The sequence below is a fragment of the Apis cerana genome, linkage group LG1 (assembly GCF_029169275.1).
Source record: "Apis cerana isolate GH-2021 linkage group LG1, AcerK_1.0, whole genome shotgun sequence".
Taxonomy (NCBI): domain Eukaryota; kingdom Metazoa; phylum Arthropoda; class Insecta; order Hymenoptera; family Apidae; genus Apis; species Apis cerana.
The window spans coordinates 11,652,729-11,677,716 of record NC_083852.1 but is presented as its reverse complement, the minus strand read 5'-3'; the positions used below and the strand labels follow the sequence as shown (position 1 = coordinate 11,677,716).

The following is a 24,988-nucleotide window of genomic DNA, read 5'->3' as shown; positions in this document are numbered from 1 at the left end:
CTAATTAAAATATTTCAATTCACGCAATATTATGGTGAAAATCCATAACTAACTTCGTGTAAAAATCATCAATTACACAGCTTAGTTTTCACTCTCGATAATTTTAACGGTCTGAAAATCCCGCGGTTATATTTTTCAAATATTTAATTGGAAATTACAGATTTAATCAAAATGTATTTTGACATAATTTTGATAAAATATTTATAAAAAATATTGATTTTGCACGAATTCGTCTATTATTGATTACGAATAATCTTGAATAATTGTATAAATTGGATAATTTCAGAAAAATTTTATATTGCAATTTTTATTATTAAGATTATATTATTATGTAATAATTCTATTAACGTGCTTGCTCCTTTGTTTCCTTTTAATACTACAATGTTAAGTATGCTAACATTTAGGAACTTGTCGTTTCTCGAAGTAGTAGAATTATTGCAGTAAAATCTACTTTCTGTTTAATCGATCCTTGTTGCCTCGTCGCACACTAACAGATATGAGCAGCACTTTGTAATTTTTGTAATGGATTTCTTGTCTCTGAGATCTGTCTCAAGAGTCCCAAGGTTCAATACAACATTATTGCCGCAGCAGTCTTTTCCTCCAGTGCCGGAATTGTCTCCAGACGTTCGATCTTGTCTCGTCCTGAGCCCCAACCGACTAATGCTATGCTGATTAAATGTACTACACCAGCGCATACAACGAGCCTGAAAAGAGGATAATAAACGGAAATTAAAATGGTTAATTATCTATTTTACTTTTTTTATAAAATTTGAAATTTTATAATTTTACATTAGCTATCTTAGAATAAGATTTTTTATTTTTCTTATCATATTATATTATAAATTCTTTTTATTTTTTCTAATACATTTAGAATAATAGTTAAAAATTAGAAATCTTATTTTGATTTATCTATTTCAACAATGAAAGCTAAAAGTTTTACATTCACTATTCATAATTTGAAAAAGATAAATTTTACTGAAAATTTACAATTGAAAATTTTAATAATGAATTGAAATATATGAACTATTTTAATATTTAATATATAAAATTTGTCAACGATAAAAATATAAGATCAATGATGGAACTTTGCCGAGATTTTTCATTATGAACATATTCTCATTTTTCGAATAAAAAATAAAAAAAATATCTTACCAAAATGAGTAACCAAGCTCAGCAGAACCTTCACTAGTCCACATATTATCAATGTCCTCCTTAGGAAGCACATTGAAGTATAGCTTTGTGTAATATTGCGCCAACCAAGTGCTCGTACTCGCCATACACATTAATACTAAATTAAATTATACCAATTATAAATCAATATATCAAATATTTTATGTTATAACATAATTGCGTAAATAATTCAATAAATTTTTACTTAATTCTCAAATTTGAAAAAATTTTTTCTTTTTTAAATAAAAAAGATTTTAATGATTATAAATATTTAAAAAATATAGGGATTTTAACTTACATGTTAAAATATTTATGAAATATACTCCAGGATCAGAAAGGATCTTGGATCTAGGTGAAGTGGCTGTATTCAAAACAGCGAGTAAAGCAGCTAGACCAGCAGTGACAAGTGCAGCCGAGGTTGTCGTTAAAGTACTTATCCAAAGTCCCCAGGACATCACTGTGGGATCTTGCTTGATCATTTGAGGCACTAGAATGAAACAAACGATTACTTTTTATATGATAACTGTAATAATAATATTTCAACCTTCTTAGTATCAGAAATAAAAATCAATTCTCAAACTTCATTATCTCATATTTATGTTTCAAACATTTACATTTAAAATTTGTAATTAACCACAATATTTTCTACACATACAGAATCATAATTAAAAATAAAAACATTAATACAACATATAAACAGGATGCTTTTATATTTTTTTTATAATAAAATTTATTTACTTTATCTTTTAAAAGGATTCTTTAAGATTCTTATAAATAGTTAATAAAATTAATGAAATTAAAAACAAAAATAAATATTTATAAAAATTATATTAATTTGAAATAACGAATTATTATTATTATTAAATAACATTATCATATTATTAATCTAACTAATCCATTATTATTTGTGAAAAAGTTTCATTCACTTTAGAATCTACTTTTTCCGAGTAAACCGAATCTCACTTCGGATTGGCGTGCAAACTGAAGTTATCGTGGCACATAATGAATAATTAAACGTGCAGTAAATACTCTTGCTTTGGCCAGTTCAAGTTATATTGCATCGCAAATAACGGATTATTTAATTAGCCGCAGGCGAGGTTCTCAGTGAATCGCCAAGTTAACAACTTACGTCCACGAAAGGACATCCGAAGAATTTTTCAAGAGTTACGACTTTTCTCGACTTCGACGTAGATTCGAAGCGTTCAATTCCAACACGTGAAACAACTCGTGAATTTTAGTTAATAATAAATATATAAATTCTTGAAATTTCATATTGATAATAAACACGTTGTATTCATTTTTCAATTGTTAACAATAGAAAATTATTAAATTCTAATTCAATTCCTCCAAAAAAAAGTATTGATCAGTGGTAAATTTTCAGCATAAAAAGAAGAAAAATCAACAAGAATAAAACGAAAAAAAATATGGATCCAGAATTTTCGTTAACCATGAAATTTTTCTATGAAAAAGATATTCTTCAGAATTAGATGAAATGTAAAAAAAATATCGAAGATTGATCAAAATGAACAATTTAACAATTTAAAAAAATAAAAAAATATACAAAAGTAACCACAATTAATAAAAAAAATAAAATATAAGAGAATATGAGAAATATGATCCATGACTTTCATTGACCGTGAAAGTTTTCCGAGAAAAAGGATTTTAATATTCTCCGTGGTCAGCATCTGAGAACAGTCGATGATACGAGGCAGCTGGACACGTGAAAGTCGACCACGAGGCAGTGTCGTGGATTTTTGCACACTCAGAAACCAGTTTCTGCTCCTATTGTTACAACCATCTCGGTTATTCTCGCGTATGGAATCTTTCCCTCGGGCTTCTTTTCTCCATTCAACCGTTTCTTCTGTTTGCCTCTATGCGTGGGTGTCGCAAAAGTTCTTGCCGCTAATGAAATTTCCGATGACAAGAAATTAGAAACGTATACATTACTCATTTCTCAATTGTCTGTCCATTATTAAATAATTTAAATAGCTATATAGATATGAAATTATTAACCATATTTTGACAAGAAATTGTTTCTTTTTGCTTCGTTATATCAAAAAATATTCTATGATTGTTTAGAATTTATCTTAAATTGCAGCCAATGATTAATAACAAATATGTTCGCACTTGATGTAATCGAATAAATGGATAAATTTTCTACTTTCTTATTATCTATGATCAATTTTTTTTTTAGAAATTATAATTTATTCGATCATTAAAAAAAAAGAAAAAGATTATCAACATAAAATTTCATTAATAATTAACGACTTATGAACCCTCGACGATAAATCTGCGATTCGCGAGAAAAATAAAAATCCATTAAAAAAGGAAAAGAATAATAAATCCCTTTCACTTGTAACATTAATTACAGTATTTTCAATGAATGATCAAAGCGAATATGCCAGTTGCGTGCATCAGCGTAATTAATTCTTTTTTTGATTATCAATGGATTATATCCAATAGACAAGGACGAATGGAATTAATAAACGTTTACACTGATCCCATTGCGATACGCATACCAATGACCGATACAACAGATACGATAAAACGAAAAAGCTGTTATTGACCTCACGTTTAAAGGTAGTAAACTATACGATAGTTAATCGTGCACATCACGCAACTGTCGTTACATACACGATCAAATCGTACGTGTCCCTTTGGGGATGATTTTCTAGCTCGATGAAAGAGAAACATTTTTTACGATGCGTGCCAAGAATCTCATTGTCCTTATCGAGAGAAAGAGAGACAGAGAGAGAGAGAGATGACTGAACTTAATACGATGATAGCTCGATATAATTGTTTTCATGTGTGTGTATGTGTGTATATATATATATAAAATTGATTGATAAACAAGGATTATATTTCGATGCAAATTAATTAAAACAAGAATTTTAATAAGTTTGATATTCGTTAATGATGAATTTGTGTATTTTGTTAAATTATGTGTATTATATGAGATTGGAAATTATAATTTTCTTAAATCCATAGTTGTTGTTAATTGTTAAAAAAAAATTGAAAATGAAATATAAAGAATGATATTAAATTTTCAATATTGAAATTAAATGTTGTCAATGGAAATATAATTTTTTTTTTCAATTTAGAAATTATCCGCAATAAAAAATTTTAATGTTGTTATTTGATATTTATTCAATCGATCATTATTGAATCGGAATACGAGAAAGTAAGAAAGAAAATATCATGTTCCTAGGATGAAAATCATTTGTAATTAGAATGGTAATGTGGTTGATGCTTTACATTTAGTTACCACTGGATCAAATTGCTTGGCCACGAAGCTCTAATTACTGCTGTATTCTCCAGTTACCACAATTATAATCTGCATATTGAATTTTGAAGTTGTGAAAGAATGTAAAATGAAGTATTCGTTAATTTAAAAATCATATTAAAAACAATATTGAATGAGATTAACCGAAATTGTTGTTTTAAAAAGAATTTTTACATTTTCTTTCTCATATAATATATAATTAACTTGTCTATGAATATATTGACGAATATTTTTACGTGAATTGCGATGAGAATGTGAAGTTCTTGCTAGACGGTCAAAATTTTGGGAACGAATAGGAGCGAAACAGAGAAAGATGCTGTACTATTAGAATGCAATATTAAAATGGATACTGAAAGAAACGAATATCTCGAGAACAGATAAGAAATGCTACAGGGAGATTGATTCTGTGAATTGAGCACTCGATACGAAACTAAAAAAAAATATATATATATATATATTGAAAATTTCTTTACAGAGTAGACGTAACGAGATAAAAAAGATCATAGCTTAAAAATATTGTAAGTAGTTTACAATTATTTGAGATGAATCTATCGAATCTATGACACCTTATATTGATGATTTTTAAATTTATTAAAGAGAGAATAAGATTTTAAAAGATGTTTATAAAAAATTGTTGAACAATTACTATATTGAAATTTGAGCATTATATGAATTGTATAATATCTAATAAGTAATAATATTATTATAATAATAACATTATTTTTGACAAATGTAAGACAATTATATGTATAAAAAATGTATAAATGATAGAATCGTTTATTCCAATCTAAATTATTTTTTTAAAAGTTTAAACACGTAATACATATCATGTTTATATATATTTGAATAAATAGATTTGATTCAAATTGATCATTTATACATTTTAAATGTCAACCAAAAAAATTTGGATCATGAAAATATAGTTAAGATAACAAGCATATTTCATATAATTTCCCTTTTAGAGGACAGCTTTTTGTGTCCGGTCTCTTGCGAAAATTATGCCGCGACCGAAGTGCGTGAGACGAACCGTTATACACGGTGAGCCCATAAAATTGTTATTCAAATGTTTCAGCTGCCGGGCAGCGTACCCTAGGGATTACGTGTACCGACTGAGTTCACTTTGAGGGTAAGATGCTTGGAGAGAAAGAGAGCGAAGTTTTCGCTCGAGTGCCCGACCAGCATTGTACCACCGCTTATGGCACGATAACAGTTTCCTCCGACAATAACGATTTCAGTATCAGGATGACAGGACACGCGAGCATTATAAACAGTCTTGTTAGTCGAGTTCGATTGAGAAGCTGAGAAAAATTCTTAGGCTCATGTAGATGTGAATTCATTATTTAATTTTTAATGAAAGGTATAAATTGCGCTTCTTTTTCTTTTTCTTCTACAATTCTGTGAAATTTGAAGAAATTCTTTAATAAATTTATTATTAACGAATTTATTAACATCTATTTTAAATAAAAAAATTTATATATTTAAGATATGAAAAAAGTTGCGTATGATGTTTGTGCGGAATAATTTAGGTTAGGTTAGGTTATGCAATTCAATGTTTATGTATGCTCTCATTATCTCTCGCTTTGTCCGATAGTACACAATTGCAATTGTGAGATGATTTAGAAAGAAAGATTGAGAGAACTCTTAAGAACGAATATACGATCAAGAAATAATTTTCTAATATATTGGAAGTATATTGAAACTTAAGCGATTGTAGGAATAATTGATCAAAAGATGTTTATCTTTTTTCAATGGTGTATAGAAAATTTTAGCACAAGAATAATATGTTAATATTGAAAAAGAATTGATTTTTTATGAAGATATCTTGGAGATTTTGTAATAAAAGGTAAACGACAATTAAAATATGTTCTTTTCTCATATATGCATGATATATATATATTTAAAAATTAAATTTAATAAATCATTAATCTCTAAAATTTATTGCAATGGCAATAAAATTTTAAAATTATTATTCATATTTATATTCTTATCATCATATTATTATCATTTCAATTTTTTCCATAATTCAAATCAAACTTTAAAAAATTGAAGAATAATGTCAAGAACGAAGAATCAAAACACATACGAAACGAGATCAAAATATTCGTATTTCATCACATGATCAAACACAAACAATGTATTTCTTAAGAAGCGAATGAGTGAATTATCGCAAGTTAACAACCTAACCTTGTGGATCGAAAATATATTGTGGATATATAGTAGATTGAAGTATATTGTGGATGAAACGAAATTGATCCAAGCGTAACGATTAATATCAAATGGTAGATTTATGGCGGATAAACGTGCGACTTTGCTGTTTACCATCTCCCACAGAAATCGCGTGCAGGTACAGTTATGCCGAATGAGATTCTCCGGTCTGGCCAACTATCCGGTACAATTTATAGCCTCTGTATCACATTGGATATCTGAAGCACCAAAGAGAATTTTCCTCGGTGCGATTCTCTGACTATAACTCGTAAGCTGTTATTATTATTCCATCGTTATATATCGAATTGACAAAATTAAAATCTCGTGCATTCCTTAGAAAATGATTATACATATATATACATTCCCATTACTCGTTAATTTTATTCTTCATGACATTCATATTTTTTTAAATAAAAATAAGAGGCAAATTAAATAATTTTTTGAGTCTGAATTTTTATTTTCTAAGAAAAATTTTTAAACATTATTAAAATCTCTAATTCAGAGAACAGAATATCATTATACGAAACGTTTAAAATATTTTTTTCAATAAAAACAAAAATTCGTCTTAGAGAAATTCAACAATAAAATTTTCTCTTGATCTTCAGCGATCTAAGTTTATTTGTAAATTTGATATATGAAATATAAGGAAAGCATGAACAAAAATATATGATTCTCATTTATAGAATGTTTTACGAACTTCATTATATCATGAATTATGAAATGATTTTTCTATACAAATAACTTAATTCTTTCTTATATTAAATGATAAATTACATCGATTAGCATTAAAAATTTTTTTTTAATTTTTCAATCTCTCGTGAGACATTTAATTTTATATAAAAATATATTACGTTGTAATTATAAAATATATAATTATTACAGTTCATTATCGATTGATTACATTCAAGATAATCTGCTTGTCCTTTCAAGATAAAATTCTCACCCCTCGCATCGAAGAAAAGTTATATAAAACGAGTTGTTGGTGAGAAACTCGTTAGAAACTCAAATTAGTCAACGGTGAACAGATTGAATAATTTAACGTGTCTAGTACACGATTATAGCGAAAAAACTACGTGGCCGGTATTTTAACTCATAAACTTCATCGTAAATTGAATTGAGCAAACAATACCGACTATTCTCGTAGGAAAGTTTTTGCGTTTAGCAATCATGGGATGCCACTACCCGCATTTTAGATGTTTAAAAAACCGTTCAACTCCGTGTTCGTATTCGAAAAATTGTTATACGAAATATTTCTTGCAACGTTGAATTATTGAATATATCTTCATAACATAAAGACAATCAAGACAGTTATCAATATCAAAATCAAATGTCCATTGATGAAGCGAGACTGCAAATAATTTAATTAATCGTTATAGATAGAAACTGTAGAATGGATGATGAATTTTTGTATCATAAAGATATCTTAAAATACAAAGATAATATGTGAAAAATTTTAAATCTACAGAAGTTCAATTAATACTCAGATAATGCATTTGTTATTGTATAAGTAACGTATGTTTGTATGATGAAAGAAATACAAGAAGAAGAAAATAATTATTAATCGTAATATTTTATTTAACTATTTCAAAACTGATGGAAAGATAAGTTTCAAGGTAATTGTTGAAAAGAATATATTTGTTATGATCTTTATCATCTATTGAGAGATATATATTAAGTATATAATCTTATAAAGGAATAATTGAAAATGAATCGAATTTATTCGTTATTAAAAAATTATTAAATAAAAAAAACAATTGATTATATATATAATGATTAATATTGATTCGATTAATCGGTTTCAAGAAAGTTTATAAAATTTATAAAAACTAAAAATATAAAATATATATATTATACAACATACAGATTTTTCTGATATCCAGCATTTCAATCATATTTAAAATTATATTAAATTTAGTATTAACGATATTACAATTAATATTGAATATTTCTCAATACATAAAAGAAAAGGAATGTATAAAAAATAAGTTATTGTAAAATATTCAATTGTGAGAATTAATGAATAAAGAAAGTTCATTCGTTCAAAGTCATTTGTTTTTGTCATTATCTATGCTTGTTTATTAACTGTAGATAATAAGAAAAATACAATAAAATTCGTCAAAAAGAAAATTGTCATAATGGAAAAAAAAATATAAAATTTCTCTAAATAATCAATAGTAAATAAATTTTCTTTTCTTCTGAATACTGAAAAAAACGAACAACAAAGAATTAATACTAAAGAATTTATAACAAGAAAGAGGTAGATCCTTTTTTAGAAAAATAGAAAGGAACAACTTATATGGTTATTGTTTATAAAATATTTTCTGTTAAAGAGAAAAGTAAAATCTACATTCTTTTACACATATTTTTAAGATATAATAACTCGAAAATTGTCAAAAACAAATTTCTCTCGAAATCGGATAATTTAAATAAAATTTATTTATTAATTGTTATTTGTGATTGAAAAAAAATCGATTCTAATTAATCATCCTTGGTAGAACTTACCCGAAATATGATAGGTTCTCCAACCATAAGCGACGTTCAATTCCTTCTTTCCTTGAAGAAGGCCGAAGTGAACTCTGCCGGCACTTTCTTGAGGGTTTGGAGTTCTGAAGGGTCGTGCTTCCACCCAATGTTGCGTCACCAATGCGGCGCAGACTAACCCACCGCCCAGCAACGAAAGGAAAAACGTGGCAAAAATCGTGCCCCTTCGAAACATAGACGTCATCCTTGGATCACGAGGCAACCCAGTCTTCGGATAGTTTGAGATCACTGGACAGAGGAGAAATGAAAAGAAGTGGCAAGTAATACCGGATGCGTGACTCGCATTCCTTCCATTCTGAGACCGACCAACCCGTGAAACTTCAATGAAGTTTATATACTGTGACAGGAAACAAGTTTGTGTACCGCGGAATTCCACTGTGTAATTAAACTATGGTACATGAAATTTGGTATATGATAAGTATGCATCGTTGTTAGCGACGAGACGAATGTGTAGTTCAACAGTTGGGATTTTAAAAAAGGTTTAAAATAGAAAAGTGATAAAATAAATCTAAATCGGACGGGTGGAAAAGAAATTGTTGAATAAACTAGAATTTTCATCGATACAACATTAAAAATTTCACAAGTTTGGTTCAAAAATTTGCAGATAATTTAAAAAATATGAGGACAAAAAATTATCCCTATTCTTAAAATTACGAGAAATATTTCTAATGTTTAATTTCCTTTCTCTCTTTTAAATTCTTTTTAAATTTCTCTATATTTAAAATCTTAAAAATTTCAGAATCTTCTGATCATTATCTTCTACATCGTTATATTTCTAGAATCATTGAAATATTATTTAATCTTAACCATATTTAGAATTTTCTATATTCCTACAATTTGATTCGTCATGTAATTAGAAATTCTCCCAAAGGGGAATCTTTTTTAAAAAAAATTATTTAAATTTTTTTAAAATCTATATTCATAAAATCTTTTGGAATTCTCATATCATTAAAATATTTAAAATTTCTCAATCCCTGGAATCACTTAAAATCTTTACAAGATTTTTATTTTATCGTCAAAGATTTCATTTAATCGATACGTTATATCGCGTCATAAACTTAAGAGATACGTGAAAAAATGTCGTTCTATCATTAGTGCATAGTACATACAACTTGTTTCCTTGTACGTGCAAATGTGAAAACCATTCGAAAACAACGCATATCTCACGTCCAAATACGATGTCCGTTTATCGTTGACGGGTCATTGGAATGACACCTTATATTTGGAGAATGTTCCTTTCTCTTCAAACATTTTCTCTTTTCAGCAAAGCATCGTTTCAAATGTTTCACGTGCGCTATCTCTGCAGGCAGGAACAGTCACTCTCCGCATAGGCATCGGTAGTCTACTTGACGACAGCAAGTATTTAAATAATGTTACAGAAACTATGCCACTTTCGCAACAATTATCCGGTTTGTTAGAAAAATCTGTTAGCGTGAAAGCGTCTCAACCAAAATGTACAATATACTTTTTTTGGTTGCAAACTTTTTCATCCTTTTGATCCTACTTATAACCGGTCTATAATCTATATCATATAGTGTATAATCTGTAATCTATAATTGTTGACTAAGTTTCTAAGTTTCTTCTTTTTCTCATAGTTATATATAGAATTAAAGAAATAACTTTTGATCATTTTTTGATAAAGAGAGAAAAAATATTTCAAAATTGAATAAAATTAATCCAATCAATTTATAATTTATTAATTCTATATCTAATATCATTAATATTTTGCTAAACAACTCATAATAGTTGGCATAATATAAAATTAGAATATACATGCTATATTTCTCAAGTCATAACTATCGTAATCGTGCAAATAACGAAAAGAAACAATCTGATACTTATTTCTTTTTTTCAAAACAAGTGAAATAATCTAATACGAGTTCTTAAAAACAAAAAATATTGGCCAGTTAACGAAACTCTATTTGTCAAACAATAACAGATTAATAAAAATCATACCTTGTCCTTGATTCTCAACGAAGTGAACCTGACTAAGACTCCTCGAAAACTCTCCTTGTTTCACCTTCTGCGAGAAATCGTTATTGCCGAGCCTCTTGGAGAACTTGACGCGACAATTACTCCGAGGTTTCCCAGATCTTAGCAGCGACGGCGGTCTCGGCCTCTTCGCAAATGTATACGGAATAGTATAAGGTTGCGCTACGTAAAAATAAATCGGCCGGTAGTCTTCATGAAGATGAGGTTGCACGAAGCCACCGTTCGCCGGATAGTGGCTGCTGTACACGCTCGGTGCTCCGTTGCTATACGCGTACGAGCCCGTGTAGTGGATATCGTAGTGGTTCGCCGTGTTTTGTGACTTCCTTTTCACCGTTTTGAAAAAAGAACTAACTTCCTTTTCGCTGGATAAGATTGTTTATTAAAACTGCTCTACGAGCGCCATTGAAATTGTTTGATCGAACATCTTATATGAAGTGTATTACCTACTTTGTTGCTACTTCTTCCACCATTTGTCTATCACCGATATCTGTTATTAAATCTTTCCTTTCTTTTTTTATATATAGTTATATATAGTAAGTAAATTATTATCAGAGTGGTTGATTTTTGTTGTAGAGATCTTTCTTATAAGATTGAAGTGGTGTTTTCCTTCTTTTTTTTTTTTTTTTTATGATTTCTCTTCCACTGTTATGAAGCTTCTTCCTTTTTATGAACCGCGTAACAAGTGTCTGAATGATTGATCGGTTTCTTGGTCTCTTCAAACGTCTTTCAAGATCGAGATTGCTTTTCTCTCGAGGAAAGTGGTATTCGATAGGCTATCAATTATAAATTTCAGGTAGATTCGCTTCTCGAACTGGTTATTCTTTCAGAGGTTCTCAAGAGGGAGAAGAAGACAAAAAGAGGGAGCGAGAGAAATCCTTCTGGCGTTTGAACGGGAATTCCTTTCTTTATCAAGGGATGTGATTCAAGCCAGCAATTGAATTTTTCACCGGAACCGTCCGTTCCACGTACAGGAGAGATCGTTTTTCCGCAAAACTCTCCTCTACTGTGGGTATTTTAAATGAGAAAATTGCCTTTTCTTTCCCTTCTCCTTTAATTGTCGATTAAGTGTACGCACACGTACATGTCTGAAACTTTTCAATCCCTTTGATCGTCACACTCCCCGTTAACTCAGAACGTTGTGATTTGCATATAAGAGTTGAAGAGTTTTGTCGTTGTTTCCCACATGTGTTTCCTTCCGGCTGTTTTGAATGGTAAAGGGAAATCCTTCTGAAGCTAGAGTTCCCTTGCTGTTTCTTTTTCCTTCATGAATATTCCTCTCTTTCTGCTTTTCACGTCATATCAAACGTAATATGCCCTTTCTTTTTTTTTATTTTCCTTTATTTCTCCTCCTTTTTATCCTTTTCCTATCTTTTTACGACCACTTAGTCACATAAGCCGTTCTTTACCGAGCGAGGTTAAAATCCCAAGGTGCTATTAAGATTCCCTTTTCGAATTAAAATTTGATCATCCTTGTTACGACAATGTGGAGCTTCCAGTGCATAGTAATCGCATTAATTGGACCAAGTTCGTTCCAGTGGAATCGTGAAAAGTTTAACGAATGCCTCCCTCTCTGTTCCCGTTAATACACTCCCCTTGCATCTGAAAGATGTCGCAACATGGTGATAAGTATGTGAATCTCTCTTATATTGAACTTACTATTCTCGAATTTTTAAAGAAAAAAGAGAGAGAGGAAAAAATACAAAGTCGATCAGCACTCGAGGGATGATCTCGTTTCTTCGATTTCGCAATAAACTACAGAATCTGTGAACGATCAGCACGTGTACCAATATGGAACCGTGTCAAGCTACGTATAGTGCGCACCACTTGACCGCTTTTTTCCCTTCTTTCTTTTCTTCTTCCCTTTTACCGGAACTTATTGTGTCGGATGTCGCGCGATTTTGTATCAACCGTGTCTCGGGATTCTATCTGAGCACTAGTCAAAGTCCAAATCTCTCGATGGCGGCGACGTGCGGCGTGATCTTTTCTTCTTTCACGTTGTGCCAACTGTAAACAATGCCCTCCACGTAAATCGTGCGCTTAAGAAGGTAAGATGCGTAAGATGAAAGAATTGATTATCTATCTTGTAAGAAAAGAAATGAATTTATAAGATTATTGTATTAACATAAAAAAGCATTTAAAAAAAAATTGGAAAAATAGATTTAGATGATAAGTTAATGAGTAATTTTTGTATAATAATTAGAGTTGATGATTTTTATTTAAATTTTTCAAAAATTATTCAAATTAATCGCTGTTCTCAATTTCTACGAAAATATCAAGAAAGTGGTTATTCTTCGTTGATAATAGATAATGAATGATATCAAAAATATTCTCTGTTAAATGAAGATAGATTCTGGTATCTTTTTATCAACATTAATTAACATACGATACATAATAATGTTTCAAAAACTATTAAAATGAATCTATATCCTTTTAAGATACCAAATATACATGTATATAATAAATACGTATTTCGAAAATAAGTAATCAAATTTCTATTTCACTCTATTATTTTGGCAATAATTTTCAGTAATTTTTTTAAACTCGTAATTCAATTATTTTTTTATTCAATGATTATAACTAATTAGATAATGAAACTTAGATAAGTTTTATTATTTTATTATATTTATATGATAGATATCTATATTTATATATTATTATCCAACAATCACCGTATTCCAAAGATTCATTCAAAAGTACATCGCATATAAGTTCGAATTAATATTATTAATAGATTTAAAACCTTTCCAAGTATTGGAAAAAATTTATATATCTTGAGAAAGAAGAGTTTTGTTTATATGCAATTCTTTTCCATTGTAGCTAAAAATTAGATATATATATAAATAATATTTTATTTCAGTATTTCTCAACATGGTCGTTATCTAATATTGGACAACAATACAACAATTAAAATTTTAATGAATCTTGAAATGAAAACTCTTCAAGTTGCTCGAAACGCATCAAAATATGAATAAGTTATATAAGTTTATTTTTATATAAAATATGCAATGATTCCAATCTTTTTTAAAAATTTTAAGTTACAAAATTTCATATTTACAAATATAGTATTACAAACTAAAATTGAAATATATAGAAATGCTATTCTATGTAATATCAATTTGATTACCTATTTCTATATTCTATATATCGTATATATTATAAATATTCTATCATCTAGTATCAAACATTGAATCAAGATTTTAATTTAATTAATTCTTACGAATAAAAGAAATCAATCATTAATTGTTCATTAAAAATATAAATTGTTGCCCTATCTGATGCATATAAATATTAAATAAATAATTTAATCCAATTGACGATTAATCTCCTGTTTTATATTATTGATATTCATTTCCATTGTACATCACTTTAATTGTTAATAATTATTGCTATTTAAATATTTTATATTGTAATCTTTAATTGCGTTAAATATTGCCCAATATCGATTTCTGGAATTACAAAGAAAAGAGAAGAATTTTTTGAATAAAAATTCTTTAATATATTTCATGTTTTTCTGTTTCTTTATCAATGATAAATTCAGATATCTAAAAAATTCATCGCGAAATCAATCAAAAGTGTAGAATTATTAAAACAAATGGAATTCATTCAAAAAGTTTGTAACTCCTATGCTATATTTCTAATCCTATTTATATTCCAAATAAAAATATAAAAAAATATAAAAACAAGTATGTTTCATTTCAAATCTTCAATAAAATTAAGCTGAAATTTTAAATTTAAATTTTTAACTTATATTATTTATAATTAAAAATTTGAAGTTAATATTTTTATTCCAATTTTTAAACCTAAAATATAAAATAATTAACCAATTGGGAACCAATCGTTTTGAATAAATTTTTCAATGTTGAATAAAATAAGTAATAAGTAACAATCTCAATATAACTATCACACTATCTATATAATTTAAACATTTGATGCATTTCTTTCTTAAAAATTGAATGCATTATTTCTATCCTGTATATATTGCTAATTTACATAACTTTCATGATCTATTTTACCATTCCTATCTTCAATCTCTCTCTAAAACTCATTTTCAAAAATATTTATCAAGAATCGATTTCTCTATTTGATTAATCAAAATTATAAATTTCTCCAAATCATTAATTTCACTATCCATTACAATTGAATAATATTATAATGAACCTTTCGTTATTGAATAATTTAAGTGTCTTGCCAACAGCAAATCCATCACGAAATACGATTTCACTTAACAAACGCATGATCCATTCCCAATGTCCAAACGGTGTTGATTCATCATCCTGCTTTTTTCTTCATTCCTTTTATCCCAGTTATTTTTCAATGTTCTTAAAATGAGTTTACATTGGCATTCATGAACAACGCCGTCGGGTAGCATTCTTGACGTAACTGGAACAGCAATTGCACGAACGTAATATATTGCATTCACACGTCCGTGTATTGCGCAGGCGCATCACTTTTTACAAATTGTTTAAGGTTATATCGTCTGTTCCTCTTCCGAACGGACATTGGTCAGAAATATGTAAATATAACTTGGACTAATTCGCATAAAGCGTGCATAATGTGAAAATATCGGCAGCAGTTTGTTTAATGATAAAAATGAATAAATTTCTGGCTAAGCAATTTCGATAACCGATCGATGTTTTCGCGGCTGAAAAAGAGAACGAATTGGGTCGAAACTGGTCTCGATGATTGCCACGGTGATTTTCGTAATCGAAACCTTGACGCGGTATCGGTGACATTAATACCTGTTATGTTAATGAAAAACGATAACGACCCGCAGGATCTATCTTGAGACCAACTTATACGAGATACTGGCAAGGATAAATGAATGCTTTAATAGATACTTTTCTTTTTATCGACAGGAAAATAATATAATTATAGGATGATTAAAATATTCTTCTAAAATACGTTTTATATTATCTCTGCAAAAAGTATAAAATATAATTATCAGATGTAATCTTTGTGTATATGCTTAATTTTATAGAACTATGGTGTAAATATCATCTCATTTCAGAAGTCTAAATGAGCTAATAGATAATTCCTTCTACCAATTGGGTCATAGATATATTAATTGTACAATATACATTGCTATACACATATAATGTATAATATATATAACAGTATTTGAACTAGATAGAAAAGAATAACTAACTTAAAGAATAAAAAGTAAACAAAAGTTGATATACTTGAAATTTATTTATCAAATTATAAATAATTTCATTTGCTAGATTAAATATTATTCTTGGATTAGATATTAAATAAAACGAAACAGAGACATATATAAAATATAGCAAAAACCATCTCATTTTCTGTCTTTTTATTTAATAAAAAATTAAATATTTATAACTTGAAAAATATTTTAATGAATTAAGTACCAATTTTTCAATTCTTAAATATTTTTATCTACTTTATTCAAACACTATATATAATTCATCAAAAAGTATGATCTTAAATTATTGTATCAATCTTCAACACGAATATTATAATATAATATTTTTAACCTATATTCGATAATCAAAACAATTTAATTTTCTAAGTTTATTTTACAATCTCCCAATATATATAGATAAACGAACAAATGCTTAATCAATACATATGAATGCGAAGATGAAATAATTAGAATTGATCTTCATTATTAAAAGAACATTCAGCGTTTTTTCACTATCTTTAGTTTCTGTCGCGAACAGATATATGGAACGTACAAAGAGAAAATAGGCAGGAGAGACGAAGGAATCACAGATATGAGAGAAAAATAGCAAACGTCGCTAGAAAAAGTGAGAGAAAAGATCGATCAGAGAATGGCTGACAGAAAAGAACGAAAAGTAGCAAAAAGTAAGAGAACAAAGGTACGCGGATGAAAGAAGCAGAAATTGGTAAAAGTAATATAAGAGCAAGGAAAATGCAAGAATGTATGTGACTAAATGTAGAGAAGCAGGATGATGAGGTCGACTGAATGCCGTTAGACCGTGTCGTGATGCAGCTACATACATACTTATATATACATATACGTATATCTACATAGCCTCGTGTGAAATATCATCGCTCATAGAAAAGAACAAACGAAAAGCAGAAAAATAGAGAAAGAGACAGATTAACAAAGAGAGAGTCACCGACGATCCAAATTCACGAATCTGTTCGTGACAGTTTTTGCATGAGATGGAACGCAAAAGTATAATTCTATTGTGGTATTGTCCACATTGTTCGTGTATTGAGACATTGTTTCGTTCGTTTCGATCATTCTTTTTTTTTTTTTTTTTTTTAATTTAAAAAAAATCAACTGAGATCAAAAAATAGATAGAGAAACGAAATGATCTGAGAAAATTATCGATTTGATATTTTTATCCTTGATATTTACTCTTTTACTAATTGTTTCGTTTAATTATAGTAAGGTAATAATACAACATTAGAAAGGAATAAACAAGGGATGTTATTCTCTTACTGTCTTATTGTATCATGTTTATAGATAAAATAATTAGAGCAAAGGAGAAAGTGCAGACATTTTGAAAAATATGCATTTAGAGCGTTTACACAAAATTTCATACGAAATTGCATGAATAATAATCATAATAATCACATATTCCGTATAGATATATTAAAAGAGGGGAAAAAGATTAATTAAGTTTCGTTGAATTTCATATATATCGCGTATATAATATAATTGCATTGTACATACGGTATTTTCTCACTAATCTATTCTTTCTACAAAATTTCTCTTTTTACTGACGTACATCGACACAGAGCCGAGATAGTTATCTTCGGTATGTCTTTCTGAACGTAATATGAACCTCACACACGATATCTTGGAATTTTTTTCCTCTCTAGTAGATTGACTCGTTGTTACAACCGGTCCGATTCGCAGATTTTTCTTCTCGCCTGACGCAACTCTTTCGACATATGTATACCGGCCATTTGCTTCAGGGCATCGGATAAAGATGCATCGTGGTCCACTATAGCCTGCGAAACTAGGACACGTAATCATCCCACCACTTCCTCGAGACCAACCTGTGTTTCTTGTTCTGTTCGCTCACAACTCTCGTAATACGATTTGGAAGATAATGAAGGTAGAAATATCGATTGATTCATACCATTAAATATAATTTTATCATCAATTTTACATTGAAAAATGTCGTCACTTGATATTATATATATTTGAATTTTGGGAGATAAATTATGATATATTTACAACCGGAAATTAGTAAATATTATAAAAAGAATATCTATTCCATTCTTAATAAATATAAAAAATAATTAATATAGTCTATTGATATGGTGATTAATGAATTATTGATATGGTATTTTGACTTTTTAAAGTTCTGCTTTAAAATTATATTTTTTGAATTGTGTCACTATCAATGTCAAGCAGCGATATGTTTTTTTATTTTAATCATATAGAACAAATATATTTTGGCGATGTGACAAGAATAAAAATAAAACATAATTAATTATTATATTTATAATATTAATTTTATCTGAAATAGTTTTTGATTCGATTAAATATAAATAAGAAAATATATAATTCGAATTCCCACTTTCTTGTTATCGTAATTGAATGAAATCCGTTTATTCGAGTCTAAAGATAACTATCTTAAAAAAATAAAAAAAAAGAGACAAACGATGAGAGAAAGGTAGTCACGAGTAGTATAATATAATGTAATTTCTTGATGATTCTTTTAGAAATAATTCTGTCATGGAATTTTTCTCACGAAATACTTTTATGTAGTATAAAATATATAATAATTTTGATATAATTAATTTTTGTTAACATAAATTAATTAAATAGAACCAATAAGATGAAGTTATTAATAATTACGATTGAATTTTGGTAAATTTCAATTTCGTCGCACCTCAAATTGCTCGACGTTTGAATCTGCGTTACGATGCAACAATGACCTCATGAATAATTTAACACGCCATTGTTTCATTGGTATGTACTAATAACATCACGTCAGTTGTAACGTATCTGACACTGATTCACTCCGTGAATACGTTTTTTCTTTATTTTACATTCGGTCACCCATGGCTTTTATTTTTAAAAATTGTTAAACCCGGATGCGTGCGATTTTTATCGATCTTGCAATATCGACACGATGCAACAGTCACCATTTCTATGTAACTGCAATTCCACATCACTTGAAATTAAAATGGATCTGCATACTACATGATTACGATTCACTTTCAATGAGACGATAAAAGTTAACGAAATGTTCGTAAAATTATATAAAAAATAAATTAATTGCTAATATAAAAAAGCTATATTATTTGTAAAATTAAACATATTTTTAAGCAACATCGTTTTTTAAAAAATAAAAAACAGAAATTCATCCATTTAATAATTCCATGAACTTTTAAACTTATTCTCGAACTTATTTCTCGAATTAAGATTAGATGAAACATGAATAATTTAAAATTTAAATATAATTTCTATTCATGGAAAGAAAAATGGATATTTTTCACTTGATATAATAATACAATATAAAATTTATATATTAAATATAATATTAATTGTTAAAAAATACTAACAATCTATTCCTACAGAAGAAATTATTGAAGAAATAAGAAATGAAGAAGTACAAAATTTTGCCTGCATTGCTTTGGCATCGTTTGTCCCGTTCCGCTTCTCTTCCACGTTGTAAAATCTTATTTCACAATTCAAATTTGAACCAATTAATCTTCAACATCCATTAATAAATTACTAATTTTCTTTAATCGTTTTTTTAACACAACACGTTTTCATCACCGTATTAACACAATTTTGTCGTAACAATTAGAAGTGCAACCGCTTCAAGACGCATTCACACGTTCTAGAGCGTCTCTTGAACTGAATTTCTAACTCAGGCCCTGACTCTTTATGCCCATTTGGCTCTGGCAGGTGTTACAGGTGGCACCACTGCTCAATCATCTATCATCGGTCCCTTCTACATTTATATTAGTCATAAAATGGAATCTATTTATATTAATTATTTTTTAAAGGAAAAATATACTAAATTTTTTTCCGACATAATAACGTTTTTTTTAATATTTTCTTTCAACTTGATTTAGGGGAAAGGTAATAATAATTAATAATTATAGTTTTAGGTATTTTTTATGAATTTATTTTTTTTATAAATTTAAAAATAATATATATAATGATAATTTAATAATTCATTAAAAATCGTTTTTCTGCTTCACTAGATTTTACAAATATCAAAAATGCCGGAGTACCTCCTCGTACTATAAATCTGAAATTTTTTATTTTATAATTATTTGAGATTTTAATTTTCTTTACTCTAATTTTCACACTTACTGCTCATCCTGCAATATTTTCCCTAGAGATTGACCAATGTCCACCTTATATAAAGAACATTTATCTTTACCCTCAAAATAAACATTTATATTCTGAAGAATATAACGTTTCTGTGAATCCCACTCAGGTGGTTCATTAAACAATTGTTCTAATTGTTCTATCAACCTGAATAAGCAAATTTACATAAAATAGTCTTTAATTTTTTAAATAATTTGAAATACTTATATTATATAAAATCATACAATGTATCTTCATGGAAATTTTGTATAAAATCTGTTTGTTGTGTTTCTGGATATAAAATCATAACTGGCCAAATAAGCTTATTTTGTGCATCCAAATGAACTCTATTCTGTGCTATCTGTGGTACTTGAGGTTCCAAATCTTTTAAATCTGGATTTTTATTTTCTTCATTCAATTCTAAATTAATCCCATTTCTTTTTATTATATTTAATAATTCTTCTTCTTTTTTATTTAATTGTTTTTCTAATCTATCTTGTTTTCTTTTATCTCTTTTTAAACGGTCCTATAAATATTCAAATATGAATTATATCTATACATTTTATATATATGTGTGTGTGTGTATGCGTGTATATGTATATAAATATTTTATCAAATTCATATAATATCATATATATCTTACTCTTGCAGCAACTGCTTGTGATTTTAAATGTAATATTATTTTGTCAGTGGGAGATTCATCGAGTAATTGATCACAAAAATCAATGCAATTATCATAATCTTTTACATATAAACAACAAGTAGCAGCTCTATTTAAAGCTTTTGTATAATTTGATTTTAATTTCAAAGCTAGCTTGCAATCATTTAAACTTGATCTATAATTTAGATAAAGAATGATCTTAATATAAGAAATCAATGCATTATCTGACAACAGATCAAAATATACCTATAATTTTTTAACATAAAATGTGCAGCAGCTCTATTATTATAAAGCTGAGCCATTAAATCAATATCTTTGCATTTAGTTCTTATGCCTTCTGTATAACTCAGAATAGCTAATCTATATTTTTTATATTTAAAATTGAAATTTCCATCTTCTTTATAATTATTAGCAAGTTCTATAAAACACATGCATAATTATAATACTATTAATATCTATATAAAATTTATATCAATAAATTATTAAATTATTAAATTATTAATTAATTAAAAGATAATTAAATTTTAAAAATAAATTCAAACCCTCAGGTGTATTTTCATCTTCTCCATATTTGAGCTGTTGCAATCCTTCCATCAAGGGTGAAAGTTCTTCTCCAGGTTCTGGTATTTTTTTCATAAAAAATGGATGCTTTTCCATTTCTTTTTCCCATTGATCTTCTGGCCATCCTTCTGTATAACTTTTTTTTTCTAAATTACTTATATATTCATCGAGTTCATCATCTAATTTTGAAGCAAGTTTTAATCGTTCTTCATCAGTCCATTTCTTATTCTTTTCACTCATTTCTTCCATTGTTTAATAATTATTTATTTCAATTTTATTTACTGATAATAAATAAATATGCACAAACATAAGTATCTTTGAAAATATTTATTATAAATTATTTAAAATTATTTACCAAACGAAATAAATATTATTAAGAAGAAAGTATAACTACTTTGATTTTATGAACCATAACCTCCAAAGTTTCATATGTTATGTATTATTTCTAAATATCATAACATTACCGACAGAGTATGTTTTTCCATTTCTCTCAATGATGGCGTTACTAGTTTCTCTCAAATATTTAAAAAAGTATTGTTTTTGAGCATTTATATATAAAATACTTTTACTGTCTTTTAATACTTTATAAAAAATTAAATTTATTTTAAATTAAACAAATTCTTAATGGATTCAAAAAATACAATTTCAATTATGACAAAATGATGCAAAACACAAAGCAATTAATATTTTAAAATTAAAATTAAAATGAAAAAATATTTGAATGTGTCTTTGATTGTTTAATAATAATTAGAAGTGTTTAATAAATAATTCTTAATTTTATAAAAGATGAAAAATAATCTTATAACATTGTGAAATTCATTATTGAAATTATTATTCTTCGTTTCGAATTGGTTTATACGAAATGAAAAAAGAAGGGCGGGTAATCCTACAATAAAATCCGTATTGAAAGTTAGGGATGAGAAAAGCTAGAAGAGATACGTCGATCGGATAGTAGGGGTGGTTAAGGTTCGGACATTTACGCAAACATTCGGGTTTTGGCCCCTTTGTGTTCGGCTAAGCAAGATGGCGCTCGGTGAAAGCTGGTCCACGATTGGTCGATGAGACCGCACCGCGAATCTCCCGAGAACAGTCGCTTCCACGGCCTCGGAGCGGGCGAGTTGTTGATCCCCTTGGAAAAAAGGAAAACACGCTCTCTTGTTGCGGCGACGAGTGTAATGGCCACCGTGGGCCTAGGATAGTAAAGGAGGTGGTTGGGATTCTTTGATCAAAACGCTGGCAATTAATAAACGACTTATCAGCTAGTTAAGATCAGTGAATTTAATTCGTGTGTGTCGAACTGCCGCTTTTTCATTTTGATCAGTGGCTTTTGCCCGGTGAAGAGTGCGTGTACATCAAGTAGTGCATCAGTGTACTTAATGTGTGCCAGCCATTGTCGAACGTGCATCGTAGTGCCGGTCATCTAATCATCGACCACACTGGATAATATTGCTTATTCATTTCGTTATTGGATTCTATCTTTTTAATACACAACGCATCAACGGTGAGTACCACAGCATAGTTAAATGAAACCATATCACGATATCGATGACCGTGCGTATACATCAAAAGAAGAGCAAGCTTAACATTCACGATGTGTATATATTGTGATTGTTTTGTTCTCTCTCGTAAGAGAGAAATACTTATTTATTGATATTTTCATATAGAACTAGACGCACCCTCAACCTTTTCTATCGTATAATTTTTGCTCTATTGTTTCATGATTTTAAGAAAAATTCTTATCCATTTACGGATCGTAAAGATATGTTTCTGTTACTCAATCGTTCGCACATGTACGTTCTATCTTCCCATGGGGGAAAAGTCCATTTATTGTCATATGCAAGTAGTAATGAGAGTATGCGCGTTGCGAAGTACGATCAATTTCGGAAGATCTACCATCACGCTACAAAAGATGTCGCACCACCCTTTTCGTGCTAGTTTATTGTTGCTAAATGTTTTCGACTGGTTTTTCATTTATCTCAAAAAGTATATTTCCTTTTTTGTTTCATATCTTATTCATTTATATATTCAAAATGTTCAGCTATAAATAATATTAAATGTCAAATTATTAATTTCAATGGAAATCAAAATGATTCCTTGATACATCTTAACGTCTTATTAATCGCGAATTAAGGTCATTGTTTATCTTTTGTTTTGATTATGTATATTAATAGAGTAAAGACAACTTTGCAGTTACTTGTCAAAACATGTTAAACGAATAAAATGAGAGAATACAACGATCTCATCGTGTTATTAACTCTTCGTTTGTTTTTCAAGTGCATCTTTTCATTGTTTTTTCACTGATTACTACTGGATGGGCGTATTCTTTTGCAAAAAAGTGTACTCCACGATAATCTTATTGAAAAGTATAAACACGTTCTGCTAATCATAAATGACCCATTTTGTCACTTTAAAAGGAATCATTCGGAATATTGCGAAATAATGTATCGCGAGTCGTAACAGGTGCTCTCATCCATTACTCTTTTCCATTCTTTTTGCAAAGAAAAGCACGTGTCTCGCGTTTAGAACCAAGAAGATATTCATATATTATTATTAAAAATATTATTAATTTAGAAATACTGTTTTCTTTTTTCTTCTTTTAATTGCGAAATATTTATATATGACATTTCTGTTATTCTCTGATTTTAGAATTAAAATTATCACGTTCCCCGCGCGATCTAATTCCCTTTGCGCGTCTATATATTTCATGCTATACATGGCACTCGTAATATCGAAAGTAGAACGTTAGCACGTGTCGCTGATACGCGTTTCTTCACAATCGCGGCAAATTTTGGATCATACAAACTATCGATTTCCAACAAAGATGAATAATTTTTTTGAGGGGTGGTTTTTAATTAAATTTTGTTATTAAACGCAGATCATATATTCAATTCTGAGAATTCTATTTGGAAAATTTATTATTTTTCATATGTTGGTTAGAAAAATTGTTCTATCAATAAATAGCGTGAAAAAAATAAATAGGTTATGTTAACGATGTATTATTGGAAGCCTATTCCTATATCGACGACCTTTTATAAATGTCAAGAATAAGTTTATGTATAACGTGAAAATAGTCGATGAGATTTCAATGTAGATATTTATTCATACACAAAGACAAATTTTTATTAGATATATATATATATATACTTTCAATTGAATTAATATGGTTACGAGATAATTTTAAAACTATGATTTTTGGCAATGCTAAAAGTACATAGTTAATGTTATTTAGAAAAATTGAACAATACATCAAATTTAGGCTCTAAATAGAATGAAATCAATATTGTCTCAAAAATATTAAAAA

At 28.4% G+C, this 24,988-nt stretch overlaps 3 protein-coding genes and 1 long non-coding RNA gene across 11 annotated transcripts in view; 2 read left to right on the top strand and 2 right to left on the bottom strand.

Moving 5' to 3' along the window:
- Nucleotides 1-131: 131 nt before the first annotated feature.
- Nucleotides 132-20,014, bottom strand: LOC108001639 (clarin-2). 4 transcript variants are annotated; one of them, XM_062073453.1, is made up of 8 exons: nucleotides 19,706-20,014; nucleotides 19,030-19,339; nucleotides 12,976-13,195; nucleotides 11,156-12,790; nucleotides 9,161-9,427; nucleotides 1,469-1,657; nucleotides 1,153-1,288; nucleotides 132-704 (listed from the first exon to the last, which is right to left on the bottom strand). In XM_062073453.1, the coding sequence occupies exons 5-8, from the start codon at nucleotides 9,381-9,383 to the stop codon at nucleotides 566-568; spliced, it is 687 nt and encodes a 228-aa protein (XP_061929437.1). In that variant the 5' UTR covers nucleotides 9,384-9,427; nucleotides 11,156-12,790; nucleotides 12,976-13,195; nucleotides 19,030-19,339; nucleotides 19,706-20,014; the 3' UTR covers nucleotides 132-565. The 4 variants fall into 4 exon arrangements, with proteins under 4 accessions (XP_061929437.1, XP_061929436.1, XP_061929440.1 ...); XM_062073452.1 differs by having other exon boundaries at nucleotides 13,013-13,195; nucleotides 19,030-19,298; XM_062073456.1 differs by lacking the exon at nucleotides 19,030-19,339 and adding an exon at nucleotides 15,350-15,571 and having other exon boundaries at nucleotides 13,013-13,195.
- LOC114578029 (uncharacterized) lies at nucleotides 5,357-9,112 on the top strand. 2 transcript variants are annotated; one of them, XR_003698600.2, is made up of 4 exons: nucleotides 5,360-5,810; nucleotides 6,045-6,296; nucleotides 6,503-6,926; nucleotides 7,541-9,112. It is a non-coding gene; the product is annotated as an uncharacterized LOC114578029 (long non-coding RNA). The 2 variants fall into 2 exon arrangements; XR_009829428.1 differs by having other exon boundaries at nucleotides 5,357-5,810; nucleotides 6,503-8,219.
- Nucleotides 20,015-20,254: 240 nt separating the features above from the next.
- On the bottom strand, nucleotides 20,255-22,168 carry LOC108001600 (DNA polymerase interacting tetratricopeptide repeat-containing, protein of 47 kDa). 2 transcript variants are annotated; one of them, XM_017062662.3, is made up of 7 exons: nucleotides 22,043-22,168; nucleotides 21,669-21,968; nucleotides 21,373-21,544; nucleotides 21,109-21,301; nucleotides 20,711-20,991; nucleotides 20,469-20,633; nucleotides 20,255-20,403 (listed from the first exon to the last, which is right to left on the bottom strand). In XM_017062662.3, exons 2-7 carry the CDS (start codon nucleotides 21,934-21,936, stop codon nucleotides 20,319-20,321), a joined length of 1,164 nt encoding a protein of 387 aa, XP_016918151.2. In that variant the 5' UTR covers nucleotides 21,937-21,968; nucleotides 22,043-22,168; the 3' UTR covers nucleotides 20,255-20,318. The 2 variants fall into 2 exon arrangements, with proteins under 2 accessions (XP_016918151.2, XP_028524384.2); XM_028668583.2 differs by having other exon boundaries at nucleotides 21,669-22,120.
- Nucleotides 22,169-22,763: 595 nt separating this feature from the next.
- Nucleotides 22,764-24,988, top strand: part of LOC108001643 (uncharacterized) — a 97,852-nt gene continuing 95,627 nt past the window's right edge. For all 3 annotated transcript variants that reach the window (XM_017062747.3, XM_017062743.3, XM_062073271.1), the window contains exon 1: nucleotides 22,764-23,188. The gene's annotated coding sequence lies outside the window, so the exon portion shown is untranslated. The remainder of the gene's footprint in view (nucleotides 23,189-24,988) is intronic.

Coding starts and splice junctions, on each gene's coding strand:
- LOC108001639 (XM_062073453.1), bottom strand. CDS start 9,383: ATGACGTCTATGTTTCGAAGGGGCACGATTTTTGCCACGTTTTTCCTT. Junction 1,658..9,160: donor GAGAACCTATCATATTTCGG/GTAAGTTCTACC, acceptor GTTTCATTCTAG/TGCCTCAAATGATCAAGCAA. Junction 705..1,152: donor GAGCTTGGTTACTCATTTTG/GTAAGATATTTT, acceptor TCCTCTTTTCAG/GCTCGTTGTATGCGCTGGTG.
- LOC108001600 (XM_017062662.3), bottom strand. CDS start 21,936: ATGGAAGAAATGAGTGAAAAGAATAAGAAATGGACTGATGAAGAACGA. Junction 21,545..21,668: donor AGATGAAAATACACCTGAGG/GTTTGAATTTAT, acceptor TGTGTTTTATAG/AACTTGCTAATAATTATAAA. Junction 20,992..21,108: donor CACAAGCAGTTGCTGCAAGA/GTAAGATATATA, acceptor GAATATTTATAG/GACCGTTTAAAAAGAGATAA.